Consider the following 16,397-nt stretch of genomic DNA (forward strand, 5'->3'; position numbering starts at 1 on the left):
GCTTGCTGATCAGTGCCTGTAAATGCTATTTGGTCGTACCACTTCCATTTTGTTTTTTGGTTTGAACCATTCGTTGTGGTCCTTGATGGTCCGGTAATGGCGCTGCAGCTTTTTAAGCTCCTCATGACTTTGTTTTTGTGTTCACTTGTACCTGTAAGAAGCCATCAACAGAGTCACTCTTGTGACACAACAATTCTCTCTACTTGTGACCAATAGTCTTCTGATGTTGGGTTTTCAGCCTGACTCAACACGGTTCAAACCCCAGCAAAGGAGGTGCAAAAAAGGAGGAACTAGGTGATCAAAAACACTTATAAGGCAGCTAGTAGGAGCTAGTGAAAAGAGCCATTGGTGGATCCTAAACATATTTCCTTTCTGTTGAGGAGGAGAGTTTGGGTAAGATGATTGATACTTGTTGGGTGTGCAATCTTTCCAGACACATGAGAACTGGTTTTGAAATGACGAAAGAAGGCTAAACCAAAGGCCCTGACTTGGCGATATTGAAAATCTGTGGACTGTGCCAGAAAAAGATGGGTAAAATTCACTGAAACTGCAAAAAGCTTGTGGTTTCTTCAATTGTCTAATCATCCAAACATTAACGCGTTGTATGTATATTTTTCAGCCTTTATATATAATGATGTCCTATGTAGATAATCATACTTTTGCTCTCAGTTCTGGCGCCTGCTGAAATTATTGTGTCAAAGTCAATAAAAATCCCAGTTTGAGCTGATGTCACTTATACCTGCAACATAAACTAAACTCTTTTTGACTAGTTTTACAGAATATTTCTGTTCATTGATGCTGAACAGTGGCTGTAGATGGAAATGAAACCGTTAGCTTGTTTCTTTTTAATCTGTTGAGTTCGTGGCAGGTTATACTTCCTCATGCTCCCAGTTCACGGTTCCTGCATGCTTTTTTTTTTCTTTCTTTTTTTTTTTTGTCGCTGAAGCGCCGTCCCTCGCAGGCCTCCTTCCCGCCCCCCTCTCCTTCCTTCCTGCGCCGCGCTCTCGCCAAGCCTCCGCTGTTTAAATGGGCCAAGTTGAGAAGCGGCGGAGAGTGCAAATCTTGTTTGGTCTGGGTCTGTGAACTTCAGCGTGACTTCAGCAACACCCAGCAGTCTGAATCTCAACAACTCTTTCTAAACTTACAGCGGCATTAATGACGCAAAAAAAAAAAATTCTCAGTTTGAGTTTGGTTTCTGATTGAAAACGTGTGGCAATGTGGTTTATTTAATTTTTATTTAAATTTTAAATTTTTATTTTTTTATTTTTTAGATCAGCTGTGAAACTGAATACTGGTCATATATATAAAACTCCTTACTTGCCCTTGGAAGTAATTGGTCTGGGTTTATTTAAATTTCGCCTCGTTATAATCATAATATATAAAAAAATCTTTTAATTTTTACCCAAATGTGATAGGACGAGTCACTCTGAGCAGTGGTGATCTAACCTAATGTAAGTGGCTCAGGGCTTCCCAGCATGTCGGGTATTAGCAGAGCGAGCGAGATTAAATGTGGGAGGTAGGAGAGCTGCGACGCTGCCGCTGCGAGCTGGAAACTACTGAATGGGAATCTATCCGGCAACTTCAGCAGACCGCTCTCTCACGGCGACACGGGGGCTCCTCTGCGTAAAACCGAGCGGCGCGTCTTCCAGTCTGGCTCAGCCCCGCTTGCACGCCAGGAGGACGCTCAAGTTGGATCGGGCGCGCAGCTTCTCACTCGTTCCCGGCGCTCGGCTCCCACTAACATGCCTGCCATCAAGAAGGAGCGGCTGGATGGAGACGACATGGCTCTGACCGCCTTCAACCAGTCCGAATACCTGGCCCCTTTAAATGCCACCGCCATCCCCGTGGTGACCCCGCACCCGCCGCCTTACGAGCACATTTTCGCCCATCACCGCGCGTACTTGGGGCTCCACGACTCGGCGCTGCATCACCAGCACCTCCACCACCACACGGACGACTTGATGCTGGAGAGGTTCTCCTCCATCCCGGACTTTCAGCCCTTCTTCGACAACGGGGAGCCGTGCATCGAGGTGGAGTGCGGCGAGAACAAGGCTTTGCTTTATATCAACAAACTGTGTCAGGGCAGTAAGGGACCCTCGATAAAATACAGGGGCGAGTGGCTCACCCCCAACGAGTTCCAGTTTGTTAGTGGACGGGAGACTGCCAAAGACTGGAAGCGGAGCATTAGACACAAAGGTAAGAGCGGCACTAACTTTCATTCATATTGTGGGGAGGAAAACATTTTTTTATCATCACTTTAAAGCTTCAGGGAGTCCACTCTGCGCGAAGCGAGCTGGGTTTTGGAGTGAAAGGGTTACAGCCGTCAGTGCGTAAGGAGACAGATGGGTAAAAGGCGCATGGGTAGCCTCCACACTCCCTCCGAGGCTTTGACACAGACTTTGGGCTGCGATCGCTCACCAGACCGGGGCATCTGGATGGGATGAGGTGGAAGTAAGACATAGATGCAAATTAAGACACTCTGCATTTAAAAAAAATAAAAAATATTTACTGAATGTTTTTGGCGGGATGGATCGTGGAGTCCTGCTTGGGAGTTGATGCCTTTACGCAGTTTATGCTGGATTTAAAGTAACTTTAGACACATTTACACGTGTTCCAAGCAATTTCATAGCTGCTGTTGTGGATGAATTTAGCTGGAGTTCGGTACTTTAGCTCTTAAATAATCTGACCAGCTGTCATTCTGTTGTGTTATTGTTATCTTGCCTTGTTTGGATGCATTTTCTAGTGTATTTGCGTCCAGTTTTTTTGCACTCTTTCTTACACAAACAGGCAGAGGCAGGACGCATTAAGATGTGTGTGCGTGCGGGGGAGGGATGGCGCCCCCAGGTCCAAACTGCTAGCCTAATAGTTAGTTATATCAGTTCTTATGGACAGATGACAGTAGTCTCGTTAGCAGCCCACACTGGGCAGTGGGTACAATTATCTTGGAACTTAACTGAGTATATGCTCAGTTCATCTACAGGAGATGTGAAAAGCCTGAACTGTTAATGTCATATGAGACAGAGGAGAAATGTTGACTCCTTCCTAAATGTCCACTGAAGTGCATCTCTCTTGGTTTTCAGGAAAAAGTCTCAAGACTCTCATGTCCAAAGGAATCTTACAGGTGCACCCTCCGATTTGTGACTGTCCTGGCTGCCGGATTTCGTCTCCAGTGGTAAGAATGCTGCTGCAGCGTCATCTCAGACCTTTCTTCATACTTGCTGCTTTTATTTATTTTATCGAAACACAAATGCTACTTTTGTGTTAAGAGTAAAAACGGTTAAAGGTTTGCTGAGTGAGGGTCATGCAGCCTCCTACGAAGGAAAATCAGTACAAAACAGAACATTTATTGATACAACGCAGTTATTTAGGGTCAAAACACTTGTTTGTTTTAATTATTTTTTTTTACTTCACTGGAAATAAAGACAAAATGTTTGTGTGTGGGATTGGTCCAACTTCGTTAGATGGAGAACTCCACCAATTGGATTGTTTTTAATTGAATCTGAATGTGAATTTATGCTTTAGAGTGAATTAGATTGAGATTAGATTCAATATGGTTGTATATATGTGGATCTGATTCCATAGATGAGGTCAAGATTTGGCAATATCTAAGCAAATGGTTTTTCATTTCGTATTGATTCACATCAATCCTTTTACAGCTAAAAATCAGAGATCCTCTAAATCTGTTTCACACACTACTGACTGATTTAATATTGCTACAACTTTTTAAAGGATGTTTAGCTTGTTTAAAAGTTGGACCAGTCTTGGTGATGTTTCTCAGAGTGATTTGTGTGTGAACATGTGGAAGCTGCGGCTCTTTTACCCCTCATGGTGAGGACCCCACAGGCTCACACGCCAACTTTGATGGTGATTTTTCTCAGCGTGAACATCAGATCCACTCTCATCTTTTCCGCATTGAAAAGCTCTTTAGTTGAAGGCGCCGAGCTGCCAATTACTCTCCCTAGACGTTAGACATATTGTTGGTCAGACTCATTTCAGCCTGACTGAATCCTCTTCCTCCTCACCTGTCCGCCGTTGAACTCTTGTTTGCCTAGCTCTTTCCTCGGGGGCTTGAACCAGGGCGCCGAGCCAAACCTTGAGGCCTTGCAGGTGTGTCACGATTATGGCATCACCGCGCTCTGGTTTTTTTTTTTTTTTTTTTCTCCTTCTGTGCGTCTGTGTGTCAGCTTTGAGCAAGCACGCCGTCAAATCTGTTCACACAGGTGCAGCCGACTGTGTGTGTGTGTGTGTGTGTGTGTTTTTATCACCACGGAGCGCATCTGTCGTCGCTCCCAAGCACTAATCTTGAGGGAAGGGTGTAAGAGGCTTAGCGAGCTACTGAGCATGGCTACCGCTGATTATTGTGTGCGAGGCACGCAAGGCAAAGGCGGTTTTGATAAGCCGGAGGTGTTTGAGTGATATAGGTAAAACTGGTGACATTTCTTTCAGCCAACAACGGAGACCTGCGCCTTAACGGAAGGGCTTCAGCCAAAACAAATTACGCAAGATCGACGGGGGTCTTATTATTTTGAGGCGCTGAGTGTGCTCGCTTATGTTTAGGCTCATTACAGATTTGAGAGTGATTGGTTTTTTTGGCCTGCCGTGGCTTGTGCAGTTCCACTTCAATTACAGTCGTGACGGAGAAAACTTTGTTACTTACGTAAGCAGAGATATGAGAGCCTTAAGGTTGTTGTTGTTGCAGTCTTTTTCTCCTGCTCTCCCTCTCCTTGTGTGGTGGCGAAGCCTAAAGCCTAACCCACCAAGTTAATATTACCCTGACACACACACACACACACACACACACACACACACACACACACACACACACACACACACACACACACACTGACGCACATGTTGGCAGGTCCATGCGAGGCAGTGAGGGTTAGGCGGAGGAGGTAAGGCAGCGGGACTTGTATGGCCTGTACTGGCGTCTCTCCTCTCTCCCCACTGACTGACTCCCCTCAGGGCATGGCTGCAGCAGCAGCACTCCCTCGCTGATGAGCTCTAACGCACACCCACACACACACACACGAGCACGCACACACACGGGCCTGCCTACTGACACAAATTACCTCATGCCGACATTTATTTTGAAAGTTTGACGGCTGAACTTTGAGTGATCTTGTTTCGCTTATAGGCATGAGGCAAGCGATCATAAAGTGCAGCAGCTGTTGGGAAGAGGTTTCACCTGCCTGCCCACAAGCTGCTCATCACGACACAAACTTGCCGAAGAGTTCAGAAATGCAGGGAACTCTGATTACTTGGATTCGACAATGAAATCAGGCTAGGATAAATTAAAAAAAGAGTTTATTTATTGCAGTAATTTAGGTAAACGGTGGCGCTGCTTTGTGTTGTAAAGTCGTACACGGAGAGTGATGCATGTCAGACGTTTATTTCTGTTAATTTGGCTGATTATGGCTTACAGCTAATAAATTACTGCATCAGTGCGGCGTGGCATGGAGGCGATCACCTCTGCTCAGGTGTAAAGGAAGTCCAGGTTGCTGTAATGGCGGCCTTCAGCTCGTCGTCGTTGTTTAGTGTGGTGCTCCTCCTTTTTCTATTGAAAATAGAGATTCTCTGTAGGGTTCTGGAAAGTTCGCTGGCAGGACAATCACTCTGCTACCTTGGTCATTGTAGCAGGTGTTAATACTTTTGGCTGTGTGGGCTGGAAATCCTGCTGGAAAATTAAAACAGCCTCTTTCTGACGGTTTTCAGCAGGGTTGCACAATGTAACCTAAATTTATTGTTATTACTGTATGCAACTGTTTGTTGCGCAGTACAGTAGTGCGACAAACTTACTGGACTGCAGTAGCTATTGGTTGACTATTTAAGTATAAAACCTTCAGACTCTCTATGCCTCCCATATATTAGCTGGCAGTTCTTGTTTAGTGCAGCAGAAAAAGTTTTAAGAAGAGGTGATAAGGTGGACAGTCTACTCATTATGTGGCGTTTGTGTTTGCTGTAAGTCCAAATTCAGCCACTTTTTAAATATTTGTTGCTAAATGTGTTGTTATTATGAGAGTCACATTTCCCAGTCTACCTCTGCTCCCAAACTTTTTTTTTGTTGCGAAAACTGCAAAAATCTGAAGCACCTTAGATTCTGTCTCTCTCTTGCTCCAATCGCTGGAAGCTTTAAATCCAATAATATGCTAAATTTACTCAGTAAAGAGGACTTTGTCAAGATGTTTCTGATCATAAGCTTTACAAAAGGGATGCAACACGTCTTAAAGCTCTGACTCCAGCAGCATCTCCCTTCTTGTGGTTCTCCTCAAAACACTTTAATGAGGTTTCTTCTATGCTTTTCCCTTCCACTCAACTTTCTGTTAGTATTCTGCTTGCTTGCACCATGTGGAAAAGCTGTATTTGTAGCATTTATCTTTTGTGCCTTATGCTCCTTGTGGAGACTTTTCTGTGAGGATTTTTTTTTCCATTTCTAATGTTCTAATGTTCTGTGAACCTGAATTTTTGGGTTTCTGTAGCTAGAAGCGGCAAAATCCCCATAAATAAATCTGTGAAGTATTATCACTTTCTGTGTGATGAATCTAAACGTTTCATTCATGGAATTTAATTATTGAAGTAAATTAACTTTTGATAACATTCCAGCGTATTATGGTGCACATGTAGGTGATTCATCTTTACCTCTGGTTGACCTTTCAACATATTATTCTATCACAAGTTGGCGGTTTGTCTGAGTTTTTGTCTGTTCGTAAGTCTGGGTTGCCTTGTAGGTGTGTCTTTGTGTATGATTGTTGTAAGTCCAGTGCTGGCCGCCTTGTCGGGCTTGCGTGTGCATCAGTGTGTCCGTGTGTGTGTCTCGTCCCGGGGGAGCTGGGCTTCCTCTGCTCTGTTATTTCAGCGGAACTGGCGGAGGCCGGGAGGAAATTGCGCTCCCCTCCTCCGGCTCGTAAAGACCTCCTTCAATCAAGGGCTCCTCTTGGCAAAGTGGAATTAAACTCACTGCAAACACACAATCATAACACGTCAGACACGTTTTTTTTTTTTTTTTTTGCTCCTGAACTTTCAGTCTATCGCAACATATTTTTCGTCATGAGCATTTGTTATAATCAGTGAAATTACAGATGATTGCTGATGTTTCAGAGTCTTGCAAAAAAAAAAGAACAAAAAAAAAAAAAAAAAATTATATCCGCTGATTATTTTTTTCACATTTGGTCATGTCACAATCTCGGACTTCATGCTTCATTTTATTGGTATTTGGGAGTTGGATAGATCTACAGAGAATCTGTTCACAGGACAGGTTTTAGTTGTGCATCCCACTAATTTGGGCTTTTAAGAAGAGTAGGAGGAAAGTAATTGATGAAAGAAAACCATGAAAACACAACAAAGACTTAGAAGAAGGTGTTCAGATAAGACAAAAACGTAACTTTCTAGACCACATATGTTCAAAAGGCTGTGTGTGGTCGAAATCACCCTGAACCAATGGCGAAACATGGTGGTGGCAGCATCATACTGTGGGGAGCTAGTGGGTGGAGGTAATTTCAGTAAACCTTTTAAGAGGTAAAATGATTGCGGCAGAAGTTTCTCTTCCAGTATGGCAATGACCCTAAACCTACAGTCAAGTTTAAAATAGGAAGGCTAAAGGAAATGGTCTAATCAAAGTCCATACTTTGTGAATTTACAATCTAAAGCAATACTTGACACAGATAGATCTGATATGAAAAAGTTTGAGGTGTTTGAAAACTCTTTGCAAGGCACCCTGCGTGATGGAGTCAGCTGTGGAGAGAGTCCATCTGCTTTGCGGATCTTTTGTTGCTTTGTTTCCGTTGTTGATCCAGCGGTGCCATGGTAACAGCAGCACATTAGTATTTACTGACTGTAGAACCGTAGTGTTACCAAATATAAATATGCACGTTCGTTGTGTGTCTCGATTGGACAAATTAGTCCTCTGCTTCACACAGTTTAGTCTGAACGTGTGCGAGACTTCCTGCGTATGAATTATTAACTCAGAATTATTAAAAAAAAAAAAAAAAAGGTTAGCCGTTAGCGTCGGTAAGCGTCCTTCTCCGTGCTAGAAGATGTTGTCTCTATTTGCATGCTCCGTGTGACACCGTGCGAGTGCACTGATGTGATTGATGCGAGTGTGAGCGTTTGGGTGTGCACTCTGCTAAAATATGGCTCAAATATGCCGGAGCATCTGTCTATTAGCCTAATGTGGTTTATCGCGATGACGCCCATGGCGGTGTCTGTTGAAAAGCCGCCTCCCCAACATCTGTGTGTGGTGTGTGGAGAAATATGTGCTAGCCTCTTTCGGCATGTGATTTCCACTGATAGTTTTGGCTGCTTTCTGCCACCGCAGATGTACACCAGCAGGCCTGTTATGTCAATCTTCCACATTTCGCACATTAATCAGTACATTCAGAAACTCACTTAAGTATGGGAGGATAACAGGCTGCGACTAGATTGGGAATTTTCCATAATTTCAGTTGCTTCATTTGGTGAAGTTTTGGTCTTCTCCCTTAAAGCCGTGGCTGAGGTTATCTGCTGCTTCTCTGAAGATCAGACAGCAAATCTGTGTAATTATCTTGCCTTTATGAGCTGATTTCTAAATTGCTGAACTTTAATGAAGACCTTTCTACGCGACGAGATCAATTTGAACACTTTTCAACCTTTATCAAGCGTCGTCTCTCTTGGCTCGTCCTTCCCTGGTTAGCTAAGGGGGAAAGGAATGGCACAGTGGTTACCTGTCTGAAGCCTTCCTCTGGCAAACTCAGTGAGGAGGCACACACACACTCACGCACACACACACAAACGCTCGCACACACACCGATAGAATAAGGGAGGAAAGAAACAAGAGGGAAGGGGGAGAGCAAGAGGCGCGCTTGCACGCCTGACTGCACCGGCACTGACCTCCCAGCGCCGAGCCGGCAGCCTCGCCTCCACCTCGCCGCCCCTCGCCCTCCCCTCCCTCGAACCAGCCCCCCCTCCTCCTCCCCGCCCCCCGCCTTGTGCCGCTCCACTGGGCTGCAACTGCCCGCTCGGCTCAGCGCGTGGGGGCTGAGTGTGCAGGAGAGCACGCGTGTTGGTGTGTCTGCGTGAGCGTGTGCGCGCCCTTCCTTGTGTGTGCGAGGCGTGGGTCTTGGTCGCATGCCTGTTTGCCCTACAGTGCTTCTCACTTTTTTTTTTTTTCCCTTCTCACACATGGTCTTCAACAACCAAGTGTTGCCCATAGTCTGTTTGTTCATCACACATGCTGTTATCCATTTTTACCTCATGAAGCATCGGTACGTAATCACGTGGTCGACTAATTGTTGTGTCTATGAAGTGGCACCTTTTTCTTTTTGCAGTATGAAAGACTAAAATGCATCACACACTTAAACATCAAGCTTGAATTTCATACCACCGCCTGTGTGTTTCTGCCTTTCATTTATGTGAAGTTTAAGCATACACTGCCTTAGATAAAAAGCTCGCTAGCTTCACCTTTGTAGCTTTTCAGATTGGTGGGATCACATTACGTTACATTGTTCAAAAAGTCGATAGATATTTAGTTTTATTTCTTTGGGATATATGGAAGAAACTCCAACAGGCTGATAGATGGACATTAAACCCATAAGTCAATGCTGAAGTGTCTCTGTAGGAAACAGCAGATGGTTGATGGATCGTACTACAGTAACAAAAGAAGTTTGAACCGATCAACAGTAGATATAAAATGCCGATTAATGCAAGTTAAAAAGACGTGCTTTTGGGAAATTATGTAAAAAGGGGAATGCCAATATATATAAAAAAATATTATTTCAAGTAAATAATTTTTATTTTACAAGTTTGAAAGCCTTTCACAAGCAACACAGAGACACACAGAACTAATAATAGCGCTTGCGCGCACACACATGTCAGGGTAATTAAAAGTGCACAATTAACCTAATACCCAGAAAGAACCCATGCATGCAATGGAAGATCATGCAAACTATGAACAAAAAGGCCCTGGCTGGGATTTACATCACAGGACCTTTTTTACGAGGTAACACAGCTAACAACTGCACCCAAACCAGTTTCAGGTCCAATTTATTGACATTTAAATCTATTAAAAACACAAAGGATGTGATTTGTTTCTCAGGTACAGAAGCAAACAGGACTTACTGGCCACCAGTAGCTCAGAACCATGAGGCTTCTGTTTGCATTTTTTCACCAGTTGCTTGTCAAGTTTGTTTTAGCTATTCACATATGATTTGACTATAACCAAAGAGGCGGATTTCAAGCTTTTCTGTGGCCTGTACGGTATAGTGTGCTGTTCTCTTTTGCTTCCATTGTCTCTGGACGGTCACCAGAAGAGTCATCCAGTTCAGCTTAGCCGCCATTATTACTGTTATTCTGACTTTTCCTTTTGATTTTCTAATATTGCTTATTTTCTCTGACATTATGCTCACATTGAATAAAATAAATGTCTTGATTGAGTTTCTGGGAAAATCTGTTTACTGTGAACCTTGTTAATACTCAAATCAAACCATTACTTAATCTGATTATTCACAGTAGCAAGGTTACAGCAGGTCATGTTTGCCTGCTGACTGCTCTCACGTTGTCCAAACGCTCACAAACACGAATCAAAATCCCGTTTTTCATACGCTAACCTGTGAAAATGTCTTGTCCATACGTTTTATTTTGTGATAAAGACGGCGGGGAATTTGGCCAAAGAAGAGTTGGGAGTTTTAGACATTGGAGGATTTTTACTCACGGCAAAGTAATAGTTTGTTTTGGCCCTGTTTCAAAGCTCTTAGGTTATCGCTGTAATGACCGCCTCTACTCCCTCTCCCACCGTCCTCACGCTCCCTCCCTCCCTCCATCTCCATCCCTCATTCGCCCCCTCCCTTTTCCCCCCAGTGCTCGCGCCAAGTCGGCCCGCCATCCTGCCTCCACACACACACACAAACACACACACACAGGCTGCGAGGTAACGGCAGACAGGCGCGTGACTCATTAGGCATTCGTCCCCCAGGGAGATTGCCGGGGGGGCGCGTGTGAGGCTGGGAGAGAGCGGCGCAGCTGCAGGAATGTCACGGGCAGCTACTGCTGTGTGCGTGTGGGTGTGTGCTTGCTCACGCTAGCTGGAGCCAGCGGCGGGCTACTGCACCTTTCAGGAAATAACGCAAGGAGAAAGAGAGGGAGGGAAAAAAAAAAGTAACACACTCATTAGTTCACTTTTCCACCAAGAGCTCATTTAAAAGTCTGAAGAAAATTTTGAGGGAAAGCTTATGATGTCTCCTTGAACAGAAAAACACCCTCGCTGGCCTGGCTTCTGTTGACGTCTTTCTTTGTCTGAAAAGCATTTTGTTGGCTTTAAAATGTTCTCCTGCTGCAAAAGGACGCCTTAGCAACATCGCCACGACAGAAATGTATGTTGTATATGTTGTGTATCTCTACTTAGAGAACAATATTCCTATAGGTATAGAATAATGAAGAACCGAAAAATGTAACCTTTTTCCTCATTTTAATTTTCTGTGACCTTTTGTTCCACATCTTTACTAAACTCTTCAAATGAGTGACAAAGTGCCGCTTTGTAACAACCATCTTTCCTAGTTATTTCAAAGTAGAGCCAAAAATTATTTCAAAACATTAATACATAAAAGAATCCCCACCTGTTGTTGGAATATTTAACATCTGAACTAAAGTTTATGTATGTCTGCATTGGTTCACTTCCTTATGTCTTAAAAAATAAGTTGATTTCATATTCCTGCACAAACGTTACCACTTCTTTCTTAAGTTTTCTATCTGTACTGCAAGAGCAATAATTTTTATTGCTGAGACTTTGTCCGTTAGTACTATTACACTCCTCCTCCCACAAAACTGAATCTGTACATTTACAATTATTTAAGCTGTGATTGAACCTGCTTAGTTAGTAAAACTGATCATTGATATCAGGATGCGTAGTTATTAGAAATGCACCCATCAGATTTTGTGAAGTTTCAGTCTCTGTTTTTTAAGCTCTTACTTGCACATGTCTTTTTTCCTATTGAGAACTAAAATGTTGACATGTATAAGAGTAAGTGTTTATTAAAAATCCTTCCTGCTGCTAGTGGTCTATAGTATAGAAGAGTCTGTTTCATATTGACTGAGAGGTTGCTGCCATAGCAGCATTATTGTCTTCAGTAGCAACACCTATTGTGTGGGAGGAGAACTGCAGCAGCAGTGTGGCACATTAAACCTCTATGTAGGTTGAAAACGGTGACATTTTTCTATTTATAAATACATATTTTTAACACTGCACTGTGGCCAATAGTTTCAGTACTTGTGGACTCCTACTAGCCTGATACGCTGGGGCAGAAACAGATTTTCTTTGTTTAGTAATGATTCTCATTCAGTATAACACCATAGTGTCTTCCATCCTCATCAATTTTATCATATCCAATTGCTTTCTGTTGAATCAAAACACACTGAGTCATGGTTCAGGAGTGAATTGCAACACGTCTGTTGTTTTTTTCTCTGTGAGAATGCCACAGACCATTGAGCACTTTAAGAGAGAGCTGACAACAAAAAAGTATTTGATACAATAAGTTATTATTATTGTTATATGCCTCGGCATGTCACAATAAACAATACATCAATTAATTGCATGAGAAATTGAAAGAAACTCAATCATTTTCATTTGCTTGATTTATCATTTTCTCTTTTCTCTTTCTTTTTACCAAAAGCTGAATGATAAAAGACTTCAGTTTGGTGCTCTGGTTTCAACCAGCCTTTTGTTTGAATGATAATTTTGTTTACAGAGACTTCATAAATCATTCTATTTATTGTTTCTGTTGTTTTCTTTCTTTATTTTTCAATATTTCAAATGTCTTCCAGTTCCAGTTTGATTCTTCAGAATGTGTTCTTGGATTATTATCCCATTATTACTACCATATTGCTTGAAAATGGTCTCAAAACAGCAATATTATCGTTTATCGCAATAAGTTCTGGGATAATTCACCGTCCAGCAAAATTTGTGACCATGACCGGCCTTTGTGTGCTTTTGTTGGCTCACATCGAACACATTTTCTGCAGACATGAGTCATGAGGGAGGGATTGAAGCATTTACACAGCATAATCTTAATACTTTCTTTTTGCTAGTAAAACACAGTATCATCTGCAAATCTGTTAATTTAAATGTCAAAAGATCACATGTTCACATCACATTACAGAACTTATAAGAAAAATTCAATTTGTTTTCCTGTCATAACGATTTAACTTAGGAACTGACTTAGCTGTAAACAGCCTATCACGATAGCTAGCATGCTATCCCCTGTTTGTGTTCAAGGTTTTCAATGTGCAACGAAAGGCTCACATTTCAGAGTTAACACATCAAACGCTGCATTGGTTAAAGTAATCATAGATTCTTGTAAAAATCCTTCTGAATCTGTAAATTGTAAAGTAGGATGATTCATCCTGAAGTCATAAATTGTAAAGTAAGATGATTCATCCACACAGGAGATGATGCATTCAGACCAGACGTATCTTAAATGTGACACTTCAGGGTCATGTTAAAAATGCTTTTATTCAACTTTCTGGGATGCCATTGTGCTGCAGTATGACGTGTTTATTTAGGCCAATCGGAGAGTCCAGCACTTACATATTTAACCCTTTATGATCTCAATTTAAAATCTCTGCCTGGATTTTTAATTGTACGCAGTTCTTTAAATGTCCTGTGTGTAAATATGTTTGCCCATTTATCTATAACAACTGGAACTTTCAATATCTAGCAAGCTATTTTCGGACTTTACCGTCTATTACAAGTGCACCCTTCATATTAATTTCACTCCCCGAAACTACCATAATAACCCGATATTTGCTGGAAAGCGCCAGAAACAGTTGGAATTTTTCAGATGGCGCAAAGTGTGGTGGAATTACGGTACTGCAAATTTGGCTGGATGTCCGATGATCTGTTTAGTACTTACAGGGTTAAGGAGCCGTGGAGGAGACGGTGAAAATGTACTGAAATGGTTAGATCTGGTGTGTTTGTTGTCACTTCATACACAGATTAGTACAGAATACTTATGAACAATGAGCTAAAAATCAGATTGGCTGATTAATATAGAGTGCATATCTTCAGAGTAGGTTGTAAATTATAACAAGCCCATGTGGCTAATTGTCTAAAATGTTTTAGTTGGTTTAAATATTGTTTCATAATTGTCCCGTATTGCATATTCAGTTTAATTGTTGAGGCTGTTTGGATCCGTGTTATCTTGTGTGTCTCCGTGCATGTACCTCTGTATGGATGTGTTTCTCTTTTTCTTTTTGGCATCTAAACGTGAAGCCCAGATATATTTCTTGGCTGCTTGACTGTCAGACTGAAAGCGTGGGAGGCGATATTCATAGAGGTGCTTTTAGTGGGACTTTTATGAGAGACTTTTTTCCATGGCTGAAAGGAGGTTGACCACACACACAGCAAGGTTGCTCGGGCTCAGCAAGCACCCCCGTGTGTTTGTGCGTGCACATGCTCGGCGCTCTTCCTTCAAGCACGCCTGCGTGGGCCGCCAGGGGTGTGTTCTGCTTCATGTTTTTGTTTCGGAGAGCCCTCCTCCGTGCTACGGAAGTGTTGCCGGAAGCAGTGGGAGCTCACCCCCGGTTCTGCGTCAGTGCCACTAAAGAAAGGATTGGGGCTTTCCGGGAGGAGGGAGGAAGGGATGGGGGCTGTCAGCCTGGGTATGTCACGGCCATGTGGGTGGTTGTCTCCGCACGCACACACGCAGACGCACGCGCACGCACGCATGCACGCACACACACACACACACACACACACACACACACACACACACACACACACACACTCAGGCGCAGTCACGACTACGCTTAGAATAGCTATTCTTGTATGCACTGCATCGCATGCTTGCTCCAAGTAAAGCCCCTCTGCTTTGGAGGGGAATTTTAAGGAACCTGAACAGTTGTGAGAAAGAGTTTATGCACTTTCACATCTGCGGATGTGGAGTTTAAAGTTCACATGTGTACTTGAGTGTTTTTTTCCTGACAGTGTGAAGAAATTTGGTCTTGACCAGAAGTCCTCATTTGCTCGGAAGTGATGTTCTGTCGCTGTTTACCTCTTCTGTTGTCCTGTTTGGGCTTCCTAGCAGTGGCAGATCCTTCCTGCTACTGCTAGGACGGACCTGTGGTGTCAGGAAGTAAAACCGGTATCCTTAGACGCCGGAGTACAACTTGTGTAAACCCACCAGCAGTAACATACTGCAATAAAGTAAAAGAAAGGCAAAAAAATCTCTTTCCTGGCAAAGCAGAAAAAGGAAAGCAATGTGCAGAACCCTGTGGCCTGCACATCCTAAGGGATGTTTTCATCTTTCTCTGCTCCCCCAACTTGTTTTAATGTCTGCCATTTGAGATACTCCAGAGGGGCTGCACCTGTTTGCCTTTTGGCTAGGAGCCCCCCCCCCATATCCCTCCTCCTGCCCCCGCCTGCCACTCAAGCTACCGCTCCTCCTGGGATGGATGGATGGAGCGAGGAAGGAGTGGAGGAGTGTGGGGTTGCGTGTGGTGGAAGGGATAGCTGGAGGGCTCGAAGGCGACCGGGAGCGAGAGCAGTGATGTAGGCACAGAGAGTGAAAGAGAATATAGTTTCCAATCCAAGTCCAGTCTCCCACACTGGACAAGGCGCTCCTACTTCGAAGTGCTCTCTCTTTAATGTTCGACCCTCCACATTCTCCTTTATTTCTGTACTTTCTCTCATCTGCTCTCTCCTCCTGTACAAACCCACATCTGCTCGCCTTCTCTCCTGTGTTAGCTTGTCCTTTCAGCCTATTGTTCCTTTGCTCTTCTCCAATTTCTGACTCATTCTTCTTTACTCCCAGCATCTCCCGCTCCTCTCAGCTAAGTTTTTCCCTTTGCTCCCATTCCTGCCCCTGTTCGCCTTTTTCCTCCCCGATGGCACCACGGTAATCTGCACTGACCTCTTTAGGTCACATTAAAGGTCACCCAGCTTTACTCTGGTGCTCCCCCAGGGCCACACTCGACTAAATCTCTTTTCTCTAATTCTGGCAGCTATAATCAAAATGCTCTGTGTATAAAACCCCGACCATTTGATTTAAAGTGTAAAACACTGATGCATTAATGTGAGCTGATTCAGAGAATGTACATGTTTTCTTTTTTTAAATGCCACTTACATACATCAGTGTTCACTTACAAATTCAAACAAAAGGAGAAGGAAGAAAATCCTGTCATATTACAATACAGATAAATAAATACAGATAACCTCATTTCCCAATTTTATTTACATTTATTTGGGCATCCTAGCAGTTTATTTTTTATATCTCCTAAACCGAATGACACTGTACTTTTGTGATTCTGGGTAATAGACAGATTTTTTTTGTGTGTGTGAGCAAATTGAAACTGTCTGCCATGGGACATTTTGTGCTGACCATTTATCAACCAGTACGCGTCTGAAGGACGTTTCGTACCCACTTTGACAACCG

General features: G+C 43.2%; 1 protein-coding gene across 2 annotated transcripts in view; it reads left to right on the forward strand.

The window, feature by feature from the left end:
- The first annotated feature begins 537 nt into the window (after positions 1–537).
- Positions 538–16,397, forward strand: part of samd11 (sterile alpha motif domain containing 11) — a 62,873-nt gene continuing 47,013 nt past the window's right edge. For both annotated transcript variants that reach the window (XM_014985848.2, XM_014985849.2), the window contains exons 1-2: positions 538–2,196; positions 3,081–3,172. In XM_014985848.2, coding sequence (XP_014841334.2) covers positions 1,743–2,196; positions 3,081–3,172 — 546 coding nt within the window. In that variant the 5' untranslated portion in view covers positions 538–1,742. The remainder of the gene's footprint in view (positions 2,197–3,080; positions 3,173–16,397) is intronic.

This window comes from Poecilia mexicana, unplaced genomic scaffold (genome assembly GCF_051168715.1).
Source record: "Poecilia mexicana isolate PSO_F unplaced genomic scaffold, ASM5116871v1 scaffold_7, whole genome shotgun sequence".
Lineage (NCBI taxonomy): Eukaryota > Metazoa > Chordata > Actinopteri > Cyprinodontiformes > Poeciliidae > Poecilia > Poecilia mexicana.